Source organism: Macaca mulatta, chromosome 19, assembly GCF_049350105.2.
Source record: "Macaca mulatta isolate MMU2019108-1 chromosome 19, T2T-MMU8v2.0, whole genome shotgun sequence".
In the NCBI taxonomy this organism is placed as follows: domain Eukaryota; kingdom Metazoa; phylum Chordata; class Mammalia; order Primates; family Cercopithecidae; genus Macaca; species Macaca mulatta.
Window position 1 is genome coordinate 43,717,649 of NC_133424.1, and position 25,531 is coordinate 43,743,179.

Sequence of the window (25,531 nt, forward strand, 5' to 3'; positions counted from 1 at the left end):
TTCATGTGGGAGATTTTTGTTTCTGCCATCCCTGTTTTGTGTGTCACTGATATTGCATAGGAATGATGATGTATTCTTTAAAAATTTTTTTAAGATTAAACATTCACTAAAGTAGAGAATAGTAGGACAGACTCCCATGTATCCCGCACTCAACTTTACCAATGATCAGCCTTCCATTCTTGTTTGCCAAAATTTTTTGAGATATATTTTCAGAGTTTTTTCTCTTTCAAGTTGCAGTTATATATCCTTTCTACAGGAATAATATGTATTTAAACCAAAACTAGGTCATGTAAACCCATAGGATCTAACTCTGTTTCAGGAAGTGGAGCGAGAAATCTCATTCAGAACGGAGTGTGGCTTGTATTACTCCTACTACAAGCAGATGCTGCAGGCTCCAACCCTCGTGCAAGGTAATTACAACTGATAGTTTCGTTTGGGGTCTTCTGCATTTTTTTCAATATTTTAGTCAGAAGTACTGTGTAGTAAAAACTACTTAAATGCTCTCTAGAACATGTGTAGCTTTTCCTTGTTAATGTCTAATCATTCCATGAAAATGTCTTTTTTGCTCTGGAAGAAGTTATGTAATACTTTATATAACCCTCCTCTCTTTGCCTTCCAGCTCTGTTCCATCCCAAAAGTAATACCTTTACAATTTCATGGTTTTGTTGCTGAATTTTCTCATGATCATTTTGGAAGAGGTCTTTGCAGGTGAAAGGAGTATTGTCTGAGAACAGGAGGCATTTTGGTAACACAAATAAAAATTACAGTTGTCTCTCTTGTCCCCAGTGCCCCCATTCATTCCTTTATTTCACAGTCGCCATTTTCCTGCATTTTTACTTACCCTGAGTGGGTCAGACCCCACACTCTGCCTTTACTCTATCTAATGAAAGCCCCAACATGCATCTCTTCTACCTAATATATACTTGACAGGCTTAGCATGAGTGCCTGTGACAGAAAAACTGCTCTTTTATAGGCTTTATTTGGAGTCGGCTTTGACATTTTTGGTGGCAGTTATTCATAAATTAGTTGCAGTGGTATGATCATAGCTCACTGCAGTCTCAATCTCCCAAGCTCAAGCAGTCCTCCTGCCTCAGCCTCCCAAGTAGCTGGGACTATGGGTGTGCACTACCACATTCGTTTTTTGTTTTGTTTTGTTTCTCTGTGGAGACGAAGTCTCACTATGTTGCCCAGGCTGGTCTCAAACTCCTGAGCTCAAGTGATCCTCCTGCCTCAGCCTCCCAGAGTGCTGGAATTATAGGCATGAGCCACTGCACCCAGCCCATAAGTGATGTTTTGTACTTGTAGTTTTATCACCTAGGAGACATGACATTTTGGTTATCTTTGGTTTTGTGCCATAAAAATTAATGAGTTGGTCCCTGTGTTGATAGCCAGATTCATCCATAATAAGGGTAATTACTCACCAGCCCTTCACTGGTTTTAGCAGCCATTGATGATTATCGTCTGTAGTTCTTATTTCAGTAGGGATGCAAATTAGTGACCTTCTAATTCTGTCATTCCTCCTGTATTTATTAGTTGGAACTCTGTTATATAGAGAACCTTCTCATTGTTTGGCTACCTTGCGGTACAGTTTATACAAGAAAGGCAGGCTTAGTATTCATTTTTTCCCCATACAATCAAACCTCGTTATTCACAGATCGCATAGTTGCAAAATCATTTACTTCCTAAAATGTACTTATAACCTAAAATCAGTATTAATAGTGCTTTCACAGTCATTCATGGACATGTCCAGAGCAACATAGTCTCTGGCATACGTGTTTCCCACAGAGACTGAATGAGGTGACACTCTGCCTCCTTGTCTCAGCTCTCACACTGCAGTGTCCTTTTCAGAAAATCTCTTTTATGCCATGGCCTTTGCATTGTTTTGCTCTTTGTTGCAGTTTAAAATGATCCCCCAAGGCCAGGTGCGGTGGCTCACGCCTGTAATCCCAGCACTTTGGGAGGCCGAGGCGGACGGATCACCTGAGGTCGGGAGTTTGAGACCAGCCTGACCAACCTGGAGAAACGCTGTCTCTACTAAAGATACAAAAAAATTAGCCGGGCATAGTGGCGCATGCCTATAATTCCAGCTACTCGGGAGGCTGAGGCAGGAGAATCGCTTAAACAGAGGTTGTGGTGAGCCGAGATCATGCGACTGCACTCCAGCCTGGGTGTCAGAGCGAGACTCCGTATCAAAATTTTAAAAATAAAAAAATTAATGAATTAAAACACAACAGACAGGGTGGCTTAAATGGCAGAATTTTTTTTCTCACAGTTTAGGAGGCTGGAAGTCTGAGGTTAGGGAGCCACATGGTCAGATTCTAGGGAGGCCTGTCTTCCTGGCTTGCAGACAGCCACCTTCTTGCTCTGTCCTTACATGGCAGAAAGAGAAGAGCAAGTTCTCTGGTGTCACTTCTTTTAAGGCCACTAATCCCATCATGAGGGCCCATAACTCTACAACTCCTGTGTTAGACTTCAGGCTTGCCATAATGTAATAAATACCACAGACTCCGTGGCTTAAACAACAGAAATTTTTCTCTCCCTTCTGGAGGCTAGAAGTCCAAGATCCTCATGCTGTTAGGATTGGTTTCTATTGAGGCCTCTCTTCCTGGCTTTGTAGATGCCCTTTTCTTGCTGTGTCCTCACATAGCCTTTCCTCTGTGCAAATGCAGAGAGAGCACAAGGGCAAGCTCTTGTCTGTTCCTCTTATAAGAACACCAGTCCTATCAGATTAAGACTCCAACTGTGTGACCTCACTTACCCTTTATTGCCTCCTGTAGGCCCTGTCTCCAAGAACAGTCATATTGGGGGTTAGGGCTTCAGCATACAGATTTGAGGGGGACACATTTCAGTCCATAGCACCTCCCATTGAGGGACATCTGGGTTGTTTTGGATCAATTTTTTGCTGGTACAAATTGTGCTGCATGAATGACCTTGTGCCGATGTCATTTTGCCTTTTTGCCAGCCTGTGTGTGGGATTGATTCCTAGACACAGGCTTTCTGGGTCGAAGGGTAAATTCCTATGTGATTTTGCTAGGTACTGCAAAATTCCTCTCCATAGAGATGACACCATTTTGTATTCCCAACTATAGTATATAGGAGTCTACTGTTTTTATAATCTCACAGTGTATTGTAAAACTTTTTTTGCCAAGGCAGTAGGTGAGAAATAGCATCCCTCAGGGTAGTTTTAATTTGCAGTCTTTTAATAGGAGCAAGGTTGAGCATCTTCTCCTATGGGGAAGGACTGTGTGCATGTTTTCTTCTGTGAACTGTCCATTCATGCCTTGGATTAATTAGCCTGGTTACAGTGACAAAGGACCTCTATGGCTTGGATCTCTATAACAGCAGGTCGAGTTCTCCTTCTCATGACAATGTGTGCTGTGAGGGAGCTGCAGCTCTACTCTGCCCCGAACATCCATGCATTCAAGCCCTATTTGGAACATGCCAGTGTCATGGCAGAGGGCAAGAGCAAGAGCTGGTAGAAACATGCCTTGTCTCCTAAAGCCTCTGCTCAGCTGTGACTTAGATCCACTCACATGCCGCTGGTTAGAGCACATGACCAAAGCTGTTCTGGGGAGTGGAGAAGGAAGGCCATGTATATTCTCCCAAAGGAGATACTGCAGGTCGCATGGCAGGAGAGCAGGGTGGAGAAATGTGAAATCCTCTTGCCCACATTTCTAGAGAAGGACCTTGTGGTGGTGGTGGTGGTGGTATTTGCATTCCAGTTACAAAAGTTTTAATTTGCCTATGTTTGTGTAAATGTTTAAATGATGTCCATCGAATGTGTGGTAAGCTCTTTGAGGGCAGGAGTATGGTTTTTTTGCTTACTATTATATCCCCAGTGCCTACCACACTCTACAACATACTAAACAATCTGTGGATAGTTTTGAATGAATGAATAATTATGAGTGTAATTATTTTCTTCCTAACTTTTCACATACCAATCTTAGGTTTTCGTGGCCTAATATATGATAATAAAACTGAATCTATGAAGACAATTAATCTCCTTCAGCGAATGAATATTTACCAAGAGGTTTTTCTCAGTATTTTATATAGAGTTCTACCCATACAGGTATGTTATGTTTTGTGACATTGAATTGTTAATATCAGATGAAAGTCAAAGCCTGCCATTTTGAGCTGGAAGTTGTCACATCTGTCCTTCTGATCTTCAACTGGTTTAGTAGAAAATCAGCAATACCGTATTTTTTCCATGTATATTGTGAACTTTATATTTTGTAAGATATTGCTTTTTGTTTACATAAGATAAAAGGTTTTTGTACATAGATGCTTCCTGGCTTATATATGTATGCAGCCTAGAAGCTAATAAATACTTTCATTTGGAAATGTGTAATCAGTCCTGATGGATCTTTGAGATAAAAAAATTTGTAAAGTCAGCAAATCACAATGACCACTTCTCATGTGAATGAGGTATCCTCGGACTGAGTTAGGTATAAAACTTTCTGGAGTAAAGAGTGAAGCCAGACTTCTCACGGACTTCCTTCCCCTGTCTCTTCGTGGTGGGAAGAAAGGCTGCCCACATGGGTGAAAGTGTGTAGGCTTGCTGCTTGGAATTAGGGGCAAGCTCCTGCATATTCTGTTCCTACTGTCATGTTTGAAATGGCACTGAGGAGGGTTAGGGCTCACCTGACAAACTTGTTTTATTGTTCGCTTTTACAGAAATATTTAGAGCCGGTTTATTTTTATATTTACACCTTATTTGGGCTCCAGGCGATCTATGTCACAGCTCTCTATATAACCAGCTGGCTACTCAGTGGTACGTGGCTGTCAGGACTGTTGGCGGCTTTCTGGTATGTCACAAATAGGTGAGTTGGAGTCAGTATGCTTCTTTTCTTTCCAAAATGTAAGTAAAAATGAAGTGACTTCATTTCCAGCTCAGAGAAATTTCTTCTGCCACATTTGATTGGTTGGGAGCATTTTCTCTTTGGTTTTACCTGGTGGTTTACTCAATTTTTCTTGTTTAGTTAGGGAGAAAGTGCTGCTTACGTATAATTCCAGCTGAGGAACAGAGAGCATTGAATTGCAAATCAAGAAAATCATTCATAATAATCCCAAACCTATTATCTGTTTGCTGTGTGATCAAGATTTCTCCAGCCACATATCTCATCTCTTAAAGGGTTTTTTTAAATTGACAAATAGTAATTGTACATATTCATGGGCTACATAGTGATATTTCAATACATATAGAGTGTATAGTGATCAGATCAAGGTAATTAGCATATCAGTCATTAAAAAGTTTTTGGGTTCTTTTTGCTCTTTTTTAAAGCCAATGAAGATTTTTAAAAATTTTATTTATTTAGGGATTGTTTTTGTTTTTTGTAGAGACAGGATCTCCCTGTGTTGCCCAGGCTGGTCTTGAACTCCTGGCTTCAAGCAGTCCTCCCACTTTGACCTCCCAAAGTATTGGGATTACAGGCATGAGCCACTGTACCTTGCCTAAGAAGTTTTAATTGTATCTTCACTGTCAACCTTAATAGGGTTGTGTATGGCTCTCAATTAGTAGAGCTTAAAGATGTACAAATGCAAGGGCATTTTTGCCTTATTTAATATCTACTATTATAAGCAGTAGAGCCTTATGAAATCACATTTTAAAAAAACATATTCAAGATCATTGAATTATTGCCTGACCTACAGTGGCAATACCAGTATTCAAAAGGAGTCTTAAAACTTGAGCATGAGTTCTAATACAGGTTTTATTTTGTAAGTCTAAGCAAATTACTCGTTATTACAATCCTGTTGGGGTTTACTATATGCCAAACACTTTACAATATGCGTTATATGTCTTCTTCTAAGCACCCTATAGAGTAGATACCATTATTTTATTTTATTTTATTTATTTTTTTTTTTTTTGAGACAGAGTCTCGCTTAGTCGCCCAGGCTGGAGTGCAATGGCGCGATCTCGGCTCACTGCAAGCTCCGCCTCCCAGGTTCACGCCATTCTCCTGCCTCAGCCTCCCGAGTAGCTGGGACTACAGGCGCCCGCTGCCTCGCCCGGCTAATTTTTTGCATTTTTAGTAGAGACGGGGTTTCACCGTGTTAGCCAGGATGGTCTCGATCTCCTGACCTCGTGATCCGCCCGCCTCGGCCTCCCAAAGTGCTGGGATTACAGGCGTGAGCCACGGCGCCCGGCCAGATACCATTATTATCCCCATTTTAGAAACGATAAAATCGAGGCTTAAAAGGTTACATTTTGTATATAGATATAGATATCTGTATATCTATATTTCTTTTATATGAGATATATGTATACATTGATACATTGTTTCATTTATATATCTCTTTTATATAGAGATATATGTAGATATAGATACCTTGTTTGATATATAGACACACACATGTATGTATGTGTTATATATGTGTATCATTTATTGAATGCCTAGTATGTGTGGGGATGGTATACAAAGATGAAAAATCTTACCCATACTTGCCCTCTCGGGGTTCACATTCTAGAGATGCAGGAAGTTTTTTAAAAATACTGTCAATGACATATTTAAGACTCAAGTATAAAAAACACCAAAGAAATACAGAGAGGGAAAATGTTTATTGCCTCTTGACACTAATGAAGTTAGGGAGAAATAAAAGTAAGGGTTTGGCATGATACATTTGTGAGTAGGTCTGACCTGGGTTTGAATCCCAGGTGCTAAGGGCATACCCATGGACAGAGCACTTAAATGTCTCTATGCCAATTTTATGTTACAGGGATGATGATGATGATGATGATGATAAGGACAGTTATTGAGAACCAGTGGCCAGAATCAGATCTTAAGTATACTTGTCCTTAATATATCTTTCACTGAGGAAGTCTTCGAAGAAATTATTGTAAAAGCTATCACTTTGGCCATTTGTGTTTTCTTTTGTGCAGAATAGATACCACAAGAGTTGAGTTTACCATCCCACTGAGGGAGAACTGGGCGCTGCCATTCTTTGCAATTCAGATAGCAGCAATTACATATTTCCTGAGACCAAACTTACAGCCTCTTTCTGAAGTAAGTGTTTATAAAATTTCATATATTTTTAATCCCCCAATTTTATATATGAAGCTTCAAAAAATGTGATGTGCTTAGTATCCCAATGCATGTGAATAGTTCTTATTCCATGACCAATTTTTAAACTTGAGTTAAATTAAGTTTTCTTTTCCTGAGCTTTTTCCTACTTTGCAAAGAAAATGTTTTCATTTTTGATGTTAAAAATGTACTCTACATAATCTACCCTTAAATAGTTGCAGCAAACCCACACACAATTTCTGCAAAACTGTCAGAATTTTTAAGCCCTTGCTCTTGAGATGTGATTTGGTGCATTATCGCCTCCATAATAGTGTGGAATACACACACCGTATGTGAATATTTATATGCAAAGTGTCACTTTATGATAGTTAGAGCTTAAATAACAAATGCAAGGGTTTTCAGAGCAACAGTTTATGGTTTTTCTGTTTGGTTTATAGAGATACTGGCTGCTCTTGAGAAAACTTGTCTGCAAGGTTTTTTATTACTAGAGACATGTAAATTATACAAAGGTTTTCTTTTTACAGAGGCTGACACTTCTTGCCATTTTCATATCAACTTTTCTCTTTAGTCTGACATGGCAATTTAATCAATTTATGATGCTGATGCAAGCATTAGTGCTGTTCACACTGGACTCCCTGGACATGCTGCCAGCAGTGAAGGTGAGCTTTGCTTTCTTTTCTCACTTGAGATTTTCGCCATTTAGTGTTTTTATATCATAGAATGAGATGAAAATATGCAAGTACTTATGGGTAAAATTGAAGCTGTTTCTTAGATCTGCTGTAAATTTGCTGTGGCCAGTTGAAGCTGAGTAATTTATGAAGCCTAGTTTGACCATCTTAACTTTTATTCTGCTTATTTTAAGTTGAAAAATGGAATGGATTTATTTTGGAGCATAAGTGCCTAGGTCAATTGTTAGTTATAGAGATGACTTAAATTTTAAAATGTAAGACCGCTCTTTTAAGATTTCTTACTGTGTACTGCCACTTTTAAAAAAGAGCTCAATAGGTATGTAACAGTTTTTTTGTAGTACTTCATAAAATTTTCATAGTCACATTTAACTAATACGGGATGTGAATCCCTGTTGACTGGCTGAAAGTCACATGTGAAATAAAGAAACCCATCTCTGTCTCCTAGTGTCTGCTGCTGTCATTTAATCACATTTTTTCATGTGCAAAAATATGATTTTATGTATTGTGTACAGTTTTAAAATGGCTTATAGTTACTATTCTAAAGTAGTAATAACTTAAATATTTCCCAAGTATAATAAAATACTTTCTCCAGATCTAAGGCAGCAGTGTAGCCCAAGGATTTGCTCTCATTTATTCCATATCAAAGGAGATGCAGCCAGCTTCCATAACGGATTGAGTCTGAATTAAGAAACATGAAAGCCAACCAGCAAATACACATTGCCTGTCTGCTGAGACACTGTAATAGGATGGGCACTACAGGAAATGCTAATATGTGTAATTTATTGTCGTAGCCACAGTTTGCCTTTTAGCTTGGGAAACAAAGGTTACACATCAAGAACAGGCAGACAAATGATAGCTGCTAATTAGCAATACTGATATATCTAAAAGAAGAAAAGTTATTTTTAGGCAGAGAAGTGTTTACAGAAGTGAGAAGCTAGAACTGGACCACCGAGATCACAAACGAGAGTAAAATTTGGGTGGGATGTCGGGTGGGGGCAGAATAGGAAGGTAGAATACAGCAAGAGCAAGTAGATAGGACAAAGTTTATATATGTATATAAAATGTTCAGTGTTTCTGCAGGTGTGCCAGTGGCCACTCCTACACTGCTGGTAACCTATACACTCCTATAATCCTTCTTTAGTGTAGTTCACAGCAGGTATCAAAAGCCTAAAAATGTATTTGCCTTTTCACCAACATTTCTGCCCCTATAAATTTATCCTAAGTAAATAATCTACCATGTTCATTTTAGCTGTATTGTAATAAGAAAAAGCTGGGCAGAAAAGATAAAAAGAAATAAAAAACTGGAAATGACTTGAGCCAATAGCAGTAGGGTATACTTAAATAAATGATGGCATATCTATGCAATCAAGTGTTACATAACCATTAGTTTCCCCCCGTATTTTTTTGAAAAAGCAAAACATAGAGAAAATGAGTAAAGGTTCTGGAAAAACACACAGTAAAGTATTAACAGTCAGCTACATGATTGATGTTCTGCATATTCTTTTTGTTCTTTAGATCTTTGATTTTTTCTGATAATGAACATGTATCTCTTTTTTTTTTTTCTTTGAGATGTGAGTCTCACTCTGTCTCCCATGCTGGAGTGCAGCGGCGCGTTCTTGGCTCACTCCAACCTCCACCTCCCGAGTTTAAGCAGTTCTCCTGCCTCAGCCTCCCAAGTAGCTGGGAATGCAGGTACATGCCACCACACCTGGCTAATATTTGTATTTTTAGTAGAGACAGGGTTTTGCCATGTTGCCCAGGCTGGTCTTGAACTCCTGACCTCAAGTGATCCACCTGCCTCAGCCTCTCAAAGTGCTGGGATTACAGACGTGAGCCACTGTGCCCATCTGAATATGTATCTCTTTTAAAATTAGAAAACAAAGGTACTGTTTTGGCTCACACAACATTTTAAAATAATATAGCTAATTTATATTTAGTTCTAAACTTTGTTCAACTTTTGCATTTGAAGCTATGTTGGTATTAGAAGTAGTTTTAAGTATCAGACTTTAAGGAGGAACATTATTACAATGAAAGGATCCTGAGTTATAAAACTAAATTGCTGCTATCAGCTCTGAAAGTAACTGGCTCTTTTAGCTTAGGCAAGTGATTTAACTTAGTTTCTTCATGAATTAGAATCACTTCTCTCTAACCATGTCAAATGGGAAAGAGTTGGAATAATTGGTATAGAAAAGGTAATACAAATTCAGAGCTCAAGACGGTGACAAGAAGCAGTACCTTCTTCAGTCCATTTTGTCATCTTTTCATGAATGATGAAACTCTTACCAGCAAAAACTCAAGTTTCCAGTCAGAAATGTGAACAGAGTAAAACAGAACAGCGAGCATATTATAAAGTGTATACTTTAGCTTAATTAAAGGCTAAAATATGGAGGTTAATAAAGTTTTCTTAATTTATGTGGAAACAAGACACATTCATGATAAATGCTTAAGAGATCATGTTAAGTACCCTATATGGTTCCAGACAAGAGCGGGTAGAGACATTTCTCCCTGTTCCTCCCCAAAGTACATTTAAAAACCTTAGACAGTATATGTATATAACAAACCGAAGAGGAATTTCAGAGGTAGTGAGAAGAAATCAGACTGCCTAGAGACCTTGAGACCAGAGGGAAAATTTGACAGCGAGTTTCTTGGGTTTTCTTTTTGCCCCATATATCCTTGACTGGGTGCTGAAGAAGTCAGAAACCTGGGAATACCAGTGGACTCAAACAAACAAAAAGCCTCCTCCCTCTAGCAAAAGGACCAGCAGAGAGGAAGCCTAAGAAGACAGAAAACGTTCAAACATTAACTGCCTTATTCTAGCCAAATGCTACAGAAAAAACCACAGCCCCACTCCCACCTCCATCAGCAAAGTTCAGTGGGAAGCCTAGACTCCTACCCTTACCCAGCTGTCACTAGGCATGCCTCGCTTCCTGCCAGACCTGTGTCAGAGAAGTCTAGTGGGGAACCAGAACTTTCACCATCTCCCAGAGACATCTGTGAAGGCCGCTTGGGAAACCTGGACTTCAACTCTCGCTCAGTGGTAATGAGACATCCTGTCCCCTCTCTGTCAGGATGGTGTCAGAGGAGGCCAACAGGGAGGTGGAGACTCTAACCACCACCCAGATGGAATAAGCCTTTCTCTATCTACTGCCCTACCCCATGCTGTCGGTGGACCATGTAAGGAGCAGTGGTGACGCACTTCTATCTCTCCCAGCCAGGATGTGTCAGCAGGGACCTGTAGAGAGCCTGAACTTTCACCTTCACCCAGCAGTAAGGAAGCACACCTTCTGCTGACCCCCAGATGTCAATGGAGGGCAAGTGGGCATCTTGGACTTCCATTTCCGTCTGGAAGTAACGAGGCAGCACCCTTCTTTCCCCATTAGTGTAGCGTTGGCATAGTTCGAATGTTTTTGTGGTCCCCCACCAAATTTATATGTTGAAACCCAAACGCCCATGGTATTAGGCGTTTGGTACCTAATACCATGATGGTATTAGGAGGTAGGGCCTTTTAGGAGGTGTTTAGTGCCATTATAAAACAGGCACAAGGGAGCTGTTTCACCATGTGAAGAGGACACAGCAAAAAAGTGCCATGAGTGAACCAGGAAACAAGCCCTCACCAGCCAGTGAATCTGCCAGTTCCTTGATCTTGGACTTCCCAGCCTCCAGAACTATGAGAAGTAACTCTTTTGTTGTTTATAAGCTACCTAGATTACAGTATTTTGTTACATAGCAGCCTAAATGGACCAAGACACATGGTGTCACAGGAGGCCTGCTAACGTGGCAGATTTAAATAAGATCCAGGGTCCCATAATATAATAGGATACAGTTAAAAATCACTTCTTAGGCCAGGCACAGTGGCTTATGCCTATAATCCCAGCACTTTGGGAGGCCGAGGCAGGCAGATATTTGAGGTCAGTTTGAGATCAGCTCGGGCAACATGGTGAAACCCTGTCTCTACTAAAAATGCAAAAATTAACTGGCTGTGGTGGCATGTGCCTGTAACGCAGCTGTTCAGGAGGTTGAGGCAGGAGAATAGCTTGAGCCCAGGAGGCGGAGGTTGTAGTGAGTTGGGATGGGGCAACTGCATTCCAGCCTGGACAACGGAGCAAGACTCTGTCTCAAAAAAAAATCACTTATTGGCCGGGCGCGGTGGCTCAAGCCTGTAATCCCAGCACTTTGGGAGGCCGAGGCGGGCGGATCACGAGGTCAGGAGATCGAGACCATCCTGGCTAACACGGTGAAACCCCGTCTCTACTAAAAAATACAAAAAAAAAAAAACTAGCCGAGCGAGGTGGCGGGCGCCTGTAGTCCCAGCTACTCGGGAGGCTGAGGCAGGAGAATGGCGTAAACCCGGGAGGCAGAGCTTGCAGTGAGCTGAGATCCGGCCACTGCACTCCAGCCTGGGCAACAGAGCGAGACTCCGTCTCAAAAAAAAATAAAATAAAATAAATAAATAAATAAATAAAAAATCACTTATTATATTAAGAATCAGGAAAATATCTCTTGAGTGAGAAGAGACAGTCAATAGATGCTAACACTGAGGATACACAGAAATTGGATTATCTTACAAGGAATTTAAGGCAGCCATCATTAAAAAAAAAGCTTCATTGAGCAGTTACAAACACACTTGAAGCAAATGAAAATACAAGCTCTAAGCAAACAAGGAGAAGACACAAAGAATAAGCAAGTGGAAATTTTAGAACAGAAAAATTCCAATAATCAAAGCTTAAAACTCAGTGAATGGACTCAACAGCAAAATGAAGTGGTCAGAGGAAAGAATCAGTGAACTTGAAGATAGAACAATTTAGAAATTACCTAATCTGAACAAGAAAAAATAGAATGAAACAAAAATGAACAGAGCCTCAAGGACCTGTGAGACTATAATGAAAAGTCTAACATTCAGGTAATCAGAATCCCAGAAGACGACAAGAAAAGAGTGTACTGAAGCTGAAAAAAGTATGCAAATAAATACTTTTGGAAAAAATGTTGAAATTTCCTCAAATTTGGCAAAAGCTATAAACCTTCAGAATCGACAAGCTGAGCTAGTATCAAACAGGAAAAATCCAAATAGAGCCACACTAAGACACGTTATAATCAAACTTCTGGAGAGTAAACATAAATTTTAAAAAGTTTAAAGTAGTCAGAAAAATACTGTACCTATAGGGGAAAACCAATTAGAATGACAGTGAATTCCTCATCAAAAACCATGGAGGGGCTGGGCCCAGTGACTCATGCCTATAATCCCAGCACTTTGGGAGGCTGAGGCGGGTGGATTGCTTGAGCCCAGGAGTTTGAGACCAGCCTGGGCAACATGATGAAACCCCATCTCTATAAATAATAATAATAATATGATTAGCCAGGCATGGTAGCACGTGCCTGAGGTCTCAGATACTTGGGAGGCTGAAGTGGGAGAAATTGAGGCTGTAGTGAACTGTAATTGCACCACTGCATTCTAACTTGGGCAACAGAGCAAAACCCAGTCTCAAAAATAAAAGCAAAAAAAATAAAAATAAAAACCATGGAGGCCAAAAGGAAATGGCATAGTGTTTTCAGATGGAGAAAAAAAGAACTGTCAAGGCTGGGTGCAGTGGCTCATGCCTGTAATCCTACTACTTTGAGAGGCCGAGGTGGGTGGATCACAGTGTCAGGAGATCAGGATCATCCTGGCTAACACGGTGAAACCCTGTCTCTACTAAAAATACAAAAAATTAGTTGGGCGTGGTGGCAGGCACTTGTAATCCCAGCTACTCGGAAGGCTGAGGCACGAGAATGGCATGAACCCAGGAGGTAGAGCTTGCAGTGAGTCTAGATCATGCCACTGCACTCCAGCCTGGTCGACAGAGCGAGACTCTGTCTCAAAAAAAAAAAAAAAAAAAAAAAAACCTGTCAGCCTATACTCCTATACCTAGTTAAAATGCCCTTCAGGAATGAAAGAGAAATCAAAACATTCTCAATTAAGGAAACTAATATTGCCAGCAGTCCTACCTTAAGAGAATGGCTAAAGGAAGTTGTTGAAACAGAAAGGAAATAAGGAATTTAAGAGCATCAGAAAGGAAGAAAAGGCAATGAAAAAAGTAAAAATGTGAATAAATATAACAGACTTTTCTTATTCTCTTGAGTTTCTAAATTATGAGGCTCGGCGTGGTAGCTTATGCCTGTAATCCCAGCACTTTGGGAGGACGAGGTGGGCAGATCACCCAAGGTCAGGAGTTCGAGACCAGCCTGGCCAACATGGCAAAACCCCATCTCTACTAAAAATACTAAAATTAGTTGGGCGTGATGATGGGTGCCTGTAATCCCAGCTACTCAGGAGGCTGAGGCTGGAGAATTGCTTGAACCCAGGAAGCGGAGGTTACAGTGAGCCAAGATTGCGCCATTGCACTCCAGCCTGGGAGACGAGGGAAACTTCGTCTCAAAAGAATATATATATTATATTTGATGGCTGAAGCAAAAATTATAGCACTGTCTTATGCAGTTCTCTGTATGTAAAAGAAATACTTGAAACAATATAAAATGGGAAGGGTAATGAGACTTTAATGGAGGTTAGGGTTCTATGCCTCACTCAAACAGTTAAAATGTCCATACCACTAGTCTGTAATAAGTTATTAATGCATAATGTAATAGCCAGAATAACCACTTTAAAAAACTATACGAGGCGGTACATGAAAAAACAGTATAGATAAATAAAAATGAAATTCTAAAAATGTTCAGATAACCCATAGGAAGGCAGGAAGAAGAAAGCAGGAATTAGAAACAAGCAAACAAAAAAGAATAAAAGAGCAGATTTAATACCTAAAATAGCAATAATTACATTAAAGGTAAATGATCTAAATATACTAATTAAAGAGATGGCAGGGTGGATTTAAAAAGCATGACCCAACTGTTGTCTAAAACACACTTCAAATACAACAGTATAGATAAGTTGAAAGTAGAAGGGTGGAGAAAGATATAACATGCAAGTATTAATCAAAAGAAAGGAGTAGCTATGTTAATATCAGAGAAAGTAGATATCAGAGCAAAGAAAATTACTAGGGACAGAACAGAACATTATATAATGATAAAAGGTTTAGTGTACCAAGAAGGCATAGCAATCCTAAGTGTACCTGCACCAAACAACAGTACTGCGACATGGGTGAAGCAAAAACTGACCGAACTGAAAGGAGAAATAAACAAATTCACAATTGTAGTTTGAGACTTCAACACCTCTCTCTGGACAATTGAAAGAACACCAGACAGAAAATCGTCAGAGATATAGAACACAACAACACCTTCAACCAACAGAATCTAATAATCATTTACAGAAACTCCACCCAACAACAGCAGAATACTCATTCAAGCAGTCACAGAATACTTACCAACATAGACTATCTCCTGAGCCATAAAACAACAAACATAAATGAATTAAGATTATAGAGAATATAATCTCTGACTACAATGGATTCAAATTTGAAATCAGTACAGAAAGATAACAGGAAATATTTCAATACTTGGGAGTTAAACTCACTATTACATGTATAGTAGTAATAGCCAGAATAACCACTTTAAAAAAATATAAAGATATACACTAAAAAAGAGTCAAAGAGGAACCCCTCGGAGAGCATTGAACTCAATGAAAATGAAAGTGAAGCATATTTAAATTTGTGGGACACATCCAAAGCAGTATTAAGAGGAAAATGTGTAGCACTAAAATACTTACATTAGAAAAGACAGAAAGTCTGAAATCAGTCATCCAAGCTTTCACCTTAAAAAAGGGAACGAAATAAATTCAAGCCAGGAGAAGAAAATAGTAAAGAGCAGAAATCAATGCTATTGAAAACGTATGAATAATAGAATTAATTAAAAAGAGCTAGCTTGGTCGGGCACGGTGGCTCACACCTATAATCCCAGCACTTTGGGAGGCTGAGGCGGGTGGATCACCTGAGGTCAGGAGTTCAAGACCAGCCTGGCCAACATGGTGAAACCCCATCTCTACTAAAAATACAAAAATTAGCTCAGCGTGGTGGTGGGTACCTGTAATCCCAGCTACTTGGGAGGCTGAGCGGGAGGATCACTTGAATCCAGTAGGCGAAGGCTGCAGTGAGCCGAGACCGTGAAATTGCACTCCATCCTGGATGGATGGATGGATGGATTGGATGGATGGATGGATGGATGGATGGACGGATGGACGGACGGACGGACGGAGCTGGCTCTTTGAAAGATTAGTAAAATTGTGAACCTCCTCCATAATTGCCTTGGAACATTAAAACTTTTCAATCTTAACAGACTTCCAAAGTTCTGAGTCTCAGGAAGAGTGGGAGGTGGGTGGGTGTTGAGTGCTTAATGGATACAATTCACATTACTTGAGTGATAGATACAGGAAAAGCCCAGACTTCATCAGTATATGTTATATACATGTAACAAAACTGTACTTGTACCCCTTAAATGTACACAAATGTATAAAGCAAAGTTTTGAGCCTCTGTGGTGCTATTTATGTGGTAGCCAGTATAGCATAGTGGTTAAGCACACAGGGTCTGCAACCAGGCTGCCTAAGTTTGAATGAGTCATACGTGGGTCATATGGAAAAATTTTGGTATTTTATAGATGTTAACTGTGGTTATTATGAATGGTGATAAGGAGCCTGAACACGATCCATTGAAGACAACTGCAGTTATTATACACAGAAAGGATATACAGTTGTCCCTTGAACAACACAGGAGCTACGGGTGCCAGTGTCTCCCCCCAGCAGTTGAAAATCTGCACACAATTTTTGACTCCCCAGAAACTCAACCACTAGTAGCCTACTGTTGACCAGAAGCCTTATCAATAACATAGTTGATTAACACGTATTTTGTATGTGATGCATTATGTACTATGTTCTTAAAGTAAGCTAGAGAAAGGGAAATGTTAAATCCAAAGGAAGAGTAAATGTACTTACTGTTTATTAAGTGGAAGTGGATCATGACAAAGGTCTTCATCCTCATCGTCTTCACATTGAGTAGGCCGAGGAGGAGGAGGTACAGGAGGGGTTGGTCTTGCTGTCTCAGGAGTAGCAGAGGAAGAATAAAATCTTATGTATAATTGGACTTGTGTTGTTCAGGGGTCAACTATATTCTTGCTGCCTTGTTTCTATACTGTACTGTACTAATAGAACCGGGAAAGAATATCCAGTATACCACTGATAATCCAGGACTTCCTAATACACAGTACTGCTCAATTTTACATTTTTGGCTGTTCATCAGCAATGTTTCATTTGAATGTATATAAAACTGTACAATCTTGTTGTTACACAAACTGCCCCTTTTTCTGGAAATAGGCTCACTTGATATAAAAAGAACTGTAAACATCAAAAAACACCCACAAATAAAGGCAAACAGAAAGATGTTTTTGGAAAAAAAGCATTTGTAAATGAGTTAGTATCCTTAAAGAGTTCCTACACATCCATGAGAAAACCATTTATAAACCGATGAGAAAAGGGAACAAAGGACACAAACACTGCCTAGAAAGAAGAGCATCAAAAAGAGTCAAATGCATAGGTACAGATTTAACCCAAAGTGATAACTTGTGCTTTACAAAACACCACAAAGCATTGCTGAAAGTTTTAAACACCTAGATTGGAAAGATAATGCATGTTCTTGGGTTGGAAGACTTAACTTTGTTAAGATGGCAGTGCTCCCCAAATTGATCTACAAATTCAACACATTCCCTCTCAGAATCCCAGGAGGAGTTTTTGCAGAAATTGACAAGCTGATCCTGAAATTCATATGGAAACTCAGGGGACCCAGAATAGCTAAAACAATCTTCAAAAAGAAGAGTAAAGTTGGAAGACTCACACTTTCCAATTACAAAACTTACTAGAAAGCTATAGTAATCAGGACAGTGTGATACTGGCAGAAGGGTTGACGTAAACCCAAGGAATAGAATTGAGAGAGATAAACCCTCACTAGAAATGGTCAGTTGATTTTCAACAAGGGTTTGAAGATAATTAAATGGAGAATTAATGGTCTTTTCAACAAATGATGCAGGAATAACATATCGACATGCAAAAGCATGAAGTTGAGCCCCACTAACTCAAAGCGAATCACAGACCTAAGTGTAAGAGCTAAAACCAAAACTTTTAGAAGAAAACATAGTAATAACTCTCCATGACTTGGAGTAGCACACTCTTTCTTAGATACAACACCAGCCGGGCGCGGTGGCTCAAGCCTGTAATCCCAGCACTTTGGGAGGCCGAGACGGGCGGATCACGAGGTCAGGAGTTCGAGACCATCCTGGCTAACACGGTGAAACCCCGTCTCTACTAAAAAATACAAAAAACTAGCCGGGCGAGGTGGCGGGCGCTTGTAGTCCCGGCTACTCGGGAGGCTGAGGCAGGAGAATGGCGTAAAAACCCGGGAGGCAGAGCTTGCAGTGAGCTGAGATCCGGCCACTGCACTCCAGCCTGGGCGACAGAGCGAGACTCCGTCTCAAAAAAAAAAAAAAAAAAAAAAAAAAAGATACAACACCAAAAGCACAAGTGACTTTTACAAAAGCAGATTAGTTGGACTTCATCAAAATTAAAACTGTTGTACTCAAAAGTGTAGTATTAAGAAAGTGAAAAGACAGCCCATAGAACGAGAGAGAATATTTGTAATCATGTATCTGATCAGGAATTCCAGAATGTATGAAGAACTCTTATAACTCTTTCAGTGATAAAATAGCAAAGGATTCGGGTAGATATTTCTCTAAGTAAGATACATAAATGTCCAATAAACACATGAAAAGATGCTCAACATCATTAGCTATCAGGGAAATGCAAATCAAAACCACAAGCAGATACCAATTTACACCCACTTGGATGGCTAAAATTAAAAAACAGAGATAAATGTCACGGATGTGGAGAAATTAGAACTCTCATACGTTGATGATGATGGGATTATAAAATGATGTAGTCACTTTGAAAACCAGCATTTCCTCAGCGTTTCCTGATTTTAAATATAGAGCTACCATATGATTTAGCAGTCCCACTCCTAGATACATACCAAGAGAAATGAAAACATAACCATGCAAAAATATTTGTATATGAATGTTCATAGCAGTGTGATTCGTAGCTACAAAGTGGAAACCACCCGAATGCCCATATCCCTTCCATAAACAATGTAGTCTGGCCGTGCAATAAATAGTGTTCAGCAATAAAAAAGAATGTTGATACATGGTGCAACATGGATGAAACTTGAGAACACCGTGCTAAGTAAGAGAAGATAGCCAAAAAAGATTGCACTTTATTCCATTTCTGTGAAATGTCCAGAATTTACAAATCTGTAGAGAACAGTGCATCAGTGGTTGCCGGGGCTGGGGGTAGGGGATGATGGCGAGTGATGGCTAGTGGATATGGGTTTCTTTTGGAGTGATGAGAATGTCATAAAATTAGACTGAGGTGATAGTTGCACAATTCTGTGAATATACCAAAAATCATGAAGTGTACACTTTAAATGGGTGAATTTGATGGTGTATGAATTATATCAACTAATAAAACTGCTAAGAAGGAAAAACTCTTCCTTCTCTAACCAGTAATTGTACTCAGGAATCTATCCCTAAGGAAATGTTTTTATTCATCCATTCCTCCAATGTTTATTAAGTGCCACTCTTCTGGTGGGTATTCTTTATGGTGTTGGGGATACAGCAGTGAACAAAATACATAACTAATCAGAATTCGATTAGAAATTCTGAGAATCAGATCTGAAAAAAATTTTAAAAGGATGTTCACAATGTTAATAAAAAGCCAGAAACACCTAAATGGTCCAGTGGCAAACAAATTATGGCATATGGTGGAATGTTACATAACCATTTAAAATTTAAGTTTTCACAGAATAGTCACTGATGTGAGAAAAGGATATGGTAGGATGTGAAGGATGTAAAATCCTGTACATGAAATACTATATACTGCTATGAAATCAATATTATTTCTTTAGGTAATGGTGCTGGGTTTTGACTCAAGAGCCTACCTATCGATTGCTATTTCTTGTTTGTGTTTTTCTGAAGTGTCTAACTCTCCTAGAGTAAGATACATTATCTTCATGATCCTAAAGATCATCCGCATCCATTTCCCTGGGTTCCCACTGACACTAAGCAAAGCGCTGAACTGCTGCAAGCCTCACTTTTCAATGCTTCTATCAATAGGTTTGTTTCCCTTGAGGTTAAGAGAACAAAACCATGGAGAAAATCAGATTTGCTGCTGAATAAAACTGGTATTTTTCACATGTCAGTATGAGTATGGCATTGTCTGATTTGAAAGAGAAGAAGAAAACTAACAGAATAAGTGTCCACTCTTTGTTAGGAACTGCCTTTTTTTCCTTTGTGGCATGTTTTGTGTATTCAAGTTAGTTGTGTTTTGCTGCTTTTAGTATCAACCTGTCAACAATTTTCACTACATCGAGAGTTAATCCTTAGCGCTCATTATGTGCCAGGCATTTCCTCCCCACCCGCCCATCCCCCTCTTTTTTTTAGAGACCAGGTCTTGCTCTGTTACCCCGGCTGGAGTGCAGTGGAGCAATCATAGCTTACTGCAGCCTCAACCTCCTGGACTCAAGTGATCCTCCTGCCTCAGCTTCGTGACCAGCTGGGACTACAGGCTTTTGCACTACCATACCTGGTTAGTTTTTTTTATTTTTGTAGAGACACAGTCTCGCTGTGTTTCCCAGGCTGGTCTTGAACTCCCGGGCTCAAGCGATCCTCCTGTCTCAGCTTCCCAAGATGTTGGGATTACAGGCATTAGCCACCGTGCTTGGCCACCAGGCATTTTCATACATTACCACATCTGGTTCTTGTCAGACCCTACATCAACTCTGTGAGGAAGGTGTCATCGTCTCTGGTTCACGGATGAACCATTTAGGTCACATAGCTGGTGTGCAGCAGAATCGGAACTGCAGTGCCGTGCTGTTGGTGCCAGAGCTGATGTCATTGCCCACTGTACTGTGCTGCCTGCTGTGAAGCTGTGAGGTCAAAGAAAACAAGGTCATGCAGCAGGAGGGGTTTGCAGTCTGATCAGGGTATCTGGGCACACACTCACACAGACAAAGCAAGGAATGAAACAGTCCTAAAGTATAGAGTATGGAAAGCTAGGAAATAACAGAGCACACAATAAAGTACTTATTGTTGACCATAAACAGAAACTGAAATAGTTGAAAAGAAAACTGAAGATTACAAATGGCCTTTGCCAATTCCCAGAAATAAATACATTTATGTTGTTGTTTATATCCTCTACTTCATATCATCCCTCTTTACTTCCCTTTTAATTAATGTTAGAAGATTTGTTATTAAAAGGTAAATAAACAGTTGGTATGTATATGATTTAGTTTCCTTTTTTAGATTGTGTTTCTTTTTTTTTTTTTTTTCTTGTGATGGAGTCTCGCTCTGTTGCCCAGGCTGGAGTGTAGTGGCGCATTCTCGGGCTCATTGCAACCTATGTCTCATGGGTTCAAGCGATTCTTCTATCTCGGCCTCCCAAGTAGCTGGGATCACAGGCACGAGCCACCACACCCGGTTTTTTTTTTTGAGACGGAGTCTCGCTCGGTCCCCCAGTGTGGAGTGCAGTGGCGTGATCTCAGCTCACTGCAAGCTCTGCCTCCCGGGTTCATGCCATTCTCCTGCCTCAGCTTCCCGAGTAGCTGGGACTATAGGCACCTGCCGCCACGCCTGACTGATTTTTTGTATTTTTTAGTAGAGACGGGGTTTCACTTCTTAGTCAGGATAGTCTCGATCTCCTGACCTTGTGATCTGCCCGCCTTGGCCTCCCCAGAGTGCTGGGATTACAAGCATGAGCCACCGCACTAGGCCTTTTTTTTTTTTTTGGATTTTTAATAGAGATGGGGTTTCACCATGTTGGCCAGACTGGTCTTGAACTCCTGGCCTCCAGTGATCCCACCCACCTCGGCTTCCCAGAGTGCTGGGATTACAGGTGTGAGCCACCACGCCCAGCCTAGATTGTGTTTCTTAAAGCTATGTGTGTTTTCTGCATTATTTGTAAGCTGAGATTGTATCCAACTCATGACCAACATGTTGGCATGTGGTGATCTCTTGGTAAAATATTTGTACTCATCTAATCTTTGGTTCTTGCAGGCGACGTGGCTGTATGGAATACAGATAACAAGTTTACTCCTGGTCTGCATTCTTCAGTTTTTTAATTCCATGATTCTTGGATCACTGCTCATCAGTTTTAACCTTTCAGTATTCGTTGCAAGAAAACTTCAGGTAGGACTTTTTTTTTTTGTCGTTTATTGAAGTAACCTTTTTTTAATTGCGTGGCTTATTGAACCTTATTTTCATACAGCATACAAAGGGAAATTTACGACCTGACTTCGCACTAAAAAGCGCAAGTGGCATTGTGTGCTTTTTCATATGCGTGTGGTAGCATTTCTGTTTCAAGCTTTCTGAGGTCATCTTTTTGTTTTGACAGTTATTTCTTAGAGAAATGGAACCTTACCTTCAATGTGGGGATCGGCTAAAGGTGCTTGGTTGAATGCCACTGATTTAAAGTTAAAGTAAAAAGAGAAAAGTTTTTAATTTTCATGAGTGTGAACTCAGGAGCGAGAAGAGTCTCCTGCTTATGTTGGGAGCGTGTTCATCACAGTCTTTCACGTTGGTGGATACCCTGTTGTCATTTGATGTAGTAAAGCTACTCTTTTCCCCATCCTTCCATACCATACTAGTTACTTTTAGGTGAACCACAATTAACTCTGTTTTGAGAATTTTGAAAATCCAAATAAATAGCTTTAGAAACAGTGAAACATTTCCTAGGGTATTGTCAAATCATGTTTGAAAACAATGACTTGCTCTTTTAGCTTTATTTATATAATTAAATTTCTTGTATTTACATAAGACATGAGTCATTTGTTTTTGCTTAAAATTATAACATCCTGTTTCACATATACTAGAAACATTTCTGTGTGAAGAAGCCATTGTTTTCCACTTTGAGAAAAAGAAATCATTTTTCTTATTAGTCTTTTGAGTGAGAATTGTTATGGACAAAGGCTTTTAGTTGACTATCAAAAACAGCAGTTCACAGTCATCCTTTTAACCTTAATTATAAATAAATATTACTCGTATTTGAACTGTTAAGATATTATTATATTTAACAATGTATAAAATTATCTGATGATTATAAGAAAACTATTACATGTCAAAAGGCACAATGTACTTCTTTTTACACCTATAGGTCTTTTATGTAACTGAGTTGTAACTATGTCTGTGATGTGGGAATTAATGGATAAAAGATGTAACAGGGCCGGGCAAGGTGGCTCATGCCTGTAATCCCAGCACTTTGGGAGGCCGAAGAGGGCAGATCACGAGGTCAGGAGATCAAGACCATCCTGGCTAACATGGTGAAACCCCATCTCTACTAAAAATACAAAACATTAGCTGGACGTTGTGGCGGGCGCCTGTAGTCCCAGCTACTCGGGAGGCTGAGGCAGGAGAATGGCGTGAACCCGGGAAGGGGAGCTTGCAGTGAGCTGAGATCGCTCTGCTGCCCTCCAGCCTGGGCAACAGAGTGAGACCCCGTCTCAAAAGAAAAAGAGAAAAAAAAAAAAAATGTAACAGTTTGTTCGGTCAGCATATCCTGAATACCTTCCAAATGGCAGACCCCAATCGTCCAGTTGCTAAGGTCTTAAAAAATAATTAGGAAAAAAAAAAAAAAAAGACTAGGACACATTTCCTCATCTTACGAAACTCATTATTAAGTGACTCATTTACTACTAGAAAATCATAGATATTAAGACAGTGTAATCCCATGAAAATGAGTAGGTTGTATTTTCCACGTGTATTTTCCCTTTATGTTATATGAGCCAGTGTTTTTAAATCCTTAAGTAAGCTTATCTTCAGTGTTTATGAAGTTATTTTAAAACTTAAGAATTAAAACATAACTCTTTTAATTTCTAGAAAAATCTGAAAACTGGAAGCTTCCTTAATAGGCTTGGGAAACTTTTGTTACATTTATTTATGGTTTTATGTTTGACACTTTTTCTCAACAACATAATTAAGGTAAGTTAATAAAATGATATATTTAATGTATTTTTAATTAACTTATGGCATTGGGATAATTTTTGAAACTTTCTTTTTCATTTTTAATAAACTAATTTTTTTAGAGACTGGGCCTTGCCATTTCCCAGGCTGTCCTTGAACCCTTGGTCTCAAATGGCCCTCCCACCTTAGCCTCCCAGGTTGCTAGGACTACAGGTGCCACCACACCTGGCTTCTTTGAAACTTTCAATTTTAAATAAATTCTTGCTTTATAAAGTGTATTACCGTGACTGGAGAGTTGCCGGTTTTACTTCAAACAGGCTCAATTTTAACTTCGTCTTAGTAACAACGATTATTTTATTGATTTTAGTCATTCATTTCTATGTACTCTTATGTTCCACCTTGAACTTACTCACCTTTTGTTATGAAACTTTTAAAAGCTTAAAAAGCATTAAACAAATATTTCCCTAAATTTAAATTTTTTTATTTTTAGTACCATAATATACACATAGCTTTCTGTACTGTGGTACTTAAAGAAAAAAGACATGATTTTTATTGAGTTCAGTTAATAAGTAAACTGGCCTTACTATCTACTTTCTGCTAGAAAGAAGAGTTAAGCTCATTTTTCCCAACATTTAACTGACTTATATGTAACATGCCTAACGGAACAACTCATTTAGTAACGTAGGCATCCATTGGTTTTATGTCCAGTAGGTGCTTTGCTAAGATTTTTACATCGCCCCAGGGGCTCTGCTTAGTTTAACATACTTTTTAAATGTTTTTATTGGCTTTTTAATTTTTTTTCAGGGTAGGCTTTATTAAAGGTATAGTTCTTGGACCTTGATGTCCCATTTGTTTTTATGCTAGAGCAAAACTACATTGATTTCTTCAGATAATTTTGCCTGTCCTAGAAGGTTGGTCGCAGGATAGGAGGCATCTGCAAAACAAGCTCTTTTTCCACAAGAGAACTGTGGTCCTTGTTCACATCTGTTGACTATCAAAGAAAAAATGTCTTCACTCAGCCAGTCACTACGTCACTGTGTTCTTTTTTTTGTTTTGTTTTGTTTTTCTGGACAGGATCTCTCACCCAGACTGGAATGCACTGGTGTGGTCACGGCTCACTGCACCCTCGATCTCCTGAGCTTAGGTGTCCTCCCACCTCAGCTTCCTGAGTAGCTGGGACTATAGATGCATATCACCACGCTAATTTTTGTATTTTTTGTAGAGACAAGGTTTTGTTGTGTTGTCCAGGCTGGTCTTAAACTCCTAGGCTCAAGCAGTCCACCTGCCTTGGCCTCCCAAAGGATTATAGGCGTGAGCCACCACGCTCGGCTGTCAGTATGTTCTTAAACTCCATACAGTCCAGTACTTGTCAATAATTTATTTTTAAATTTCTACTTTTGTTTCTGTTTTTTTTTTGAGACGGGATCTCACTGTGCCACCCAGACTGGAGTACAGTGGCACGATCTTGGTTCATGGCAGTCTTGACCTCCTGGGCTCAAGCAGTCATTCCACTTCAGCCTGAGTAGCGGGGACTACAGGTGTGTGCCACCACACCTGGCTAATTTTCACAATTTTTGTACAGATGGGATCTTGTCATGTTTCCCAGGCCGGTCTCAAACACCTGGGCTCAAGGTATCCCCCAACTTCAGCCTCCCACAGTGCTAGGATTACAGACACGAGCCGCTGCACTCAGCCAAAAGCTTTTTTTTGAGTTGATGAATACCCCATTTCTCCTGGTGGGATTATTACACACTATATGCTTGTAAAAAAATATTCATATACTCCATAAATGCATACATCTACTATGTGCCCACAAAAATTAAAAAGCTTATTCAAAGCCAGGTATGGTG

General features: G+C 39.7%; 1 protein-coding gene across 5 annotated transcripts in view; it reads left to right on the forward strand.

Moving 5' to 3' along the window:
* DPY19L3 (dpy-19 like C-mannosyltransferase 3) overlaps positions 1-25,531 on the forward strand; it is an 82,223-nt gene that overhangs the window by 27,434 nt on the left and 29,258 nt on the right. For all 5 annotated transcript variants that reach the window (XR_013410406.1, XR_013410407.1, XM_077982051.1 and 2 more), the window contains exons 4-10: positions 320-410; positions 3,948-4,069; positions 4,675-4,820; positions 6,878-7,001; positions 7,544-7,678; positions 21,780-21,911; positions 23,598-23,699. Coding sequence is in view for 3 of the 5 variants with exons in the window: in XM_077982051.1 (XP_077838177.1) it covers positions 320-410; positions 3,948-4,069; positions 4,675-4,820; positions 6,878-7,001; positions 7,544-7,678; positions 21,780-21,911; positions 23,598-23,699 (852 nt within the window). In the remaining 2 variants the exon portion in view is untranslated. The remainder of the gene's footprint in view (positions 1-319; positions 411-3,947; positions 4,070-4,674; positions 4,821-6,877; positions 7,002-7,543; positions 7,679-21,779; positions 21,912-23,597; positions 23,700-25,531) is intronic.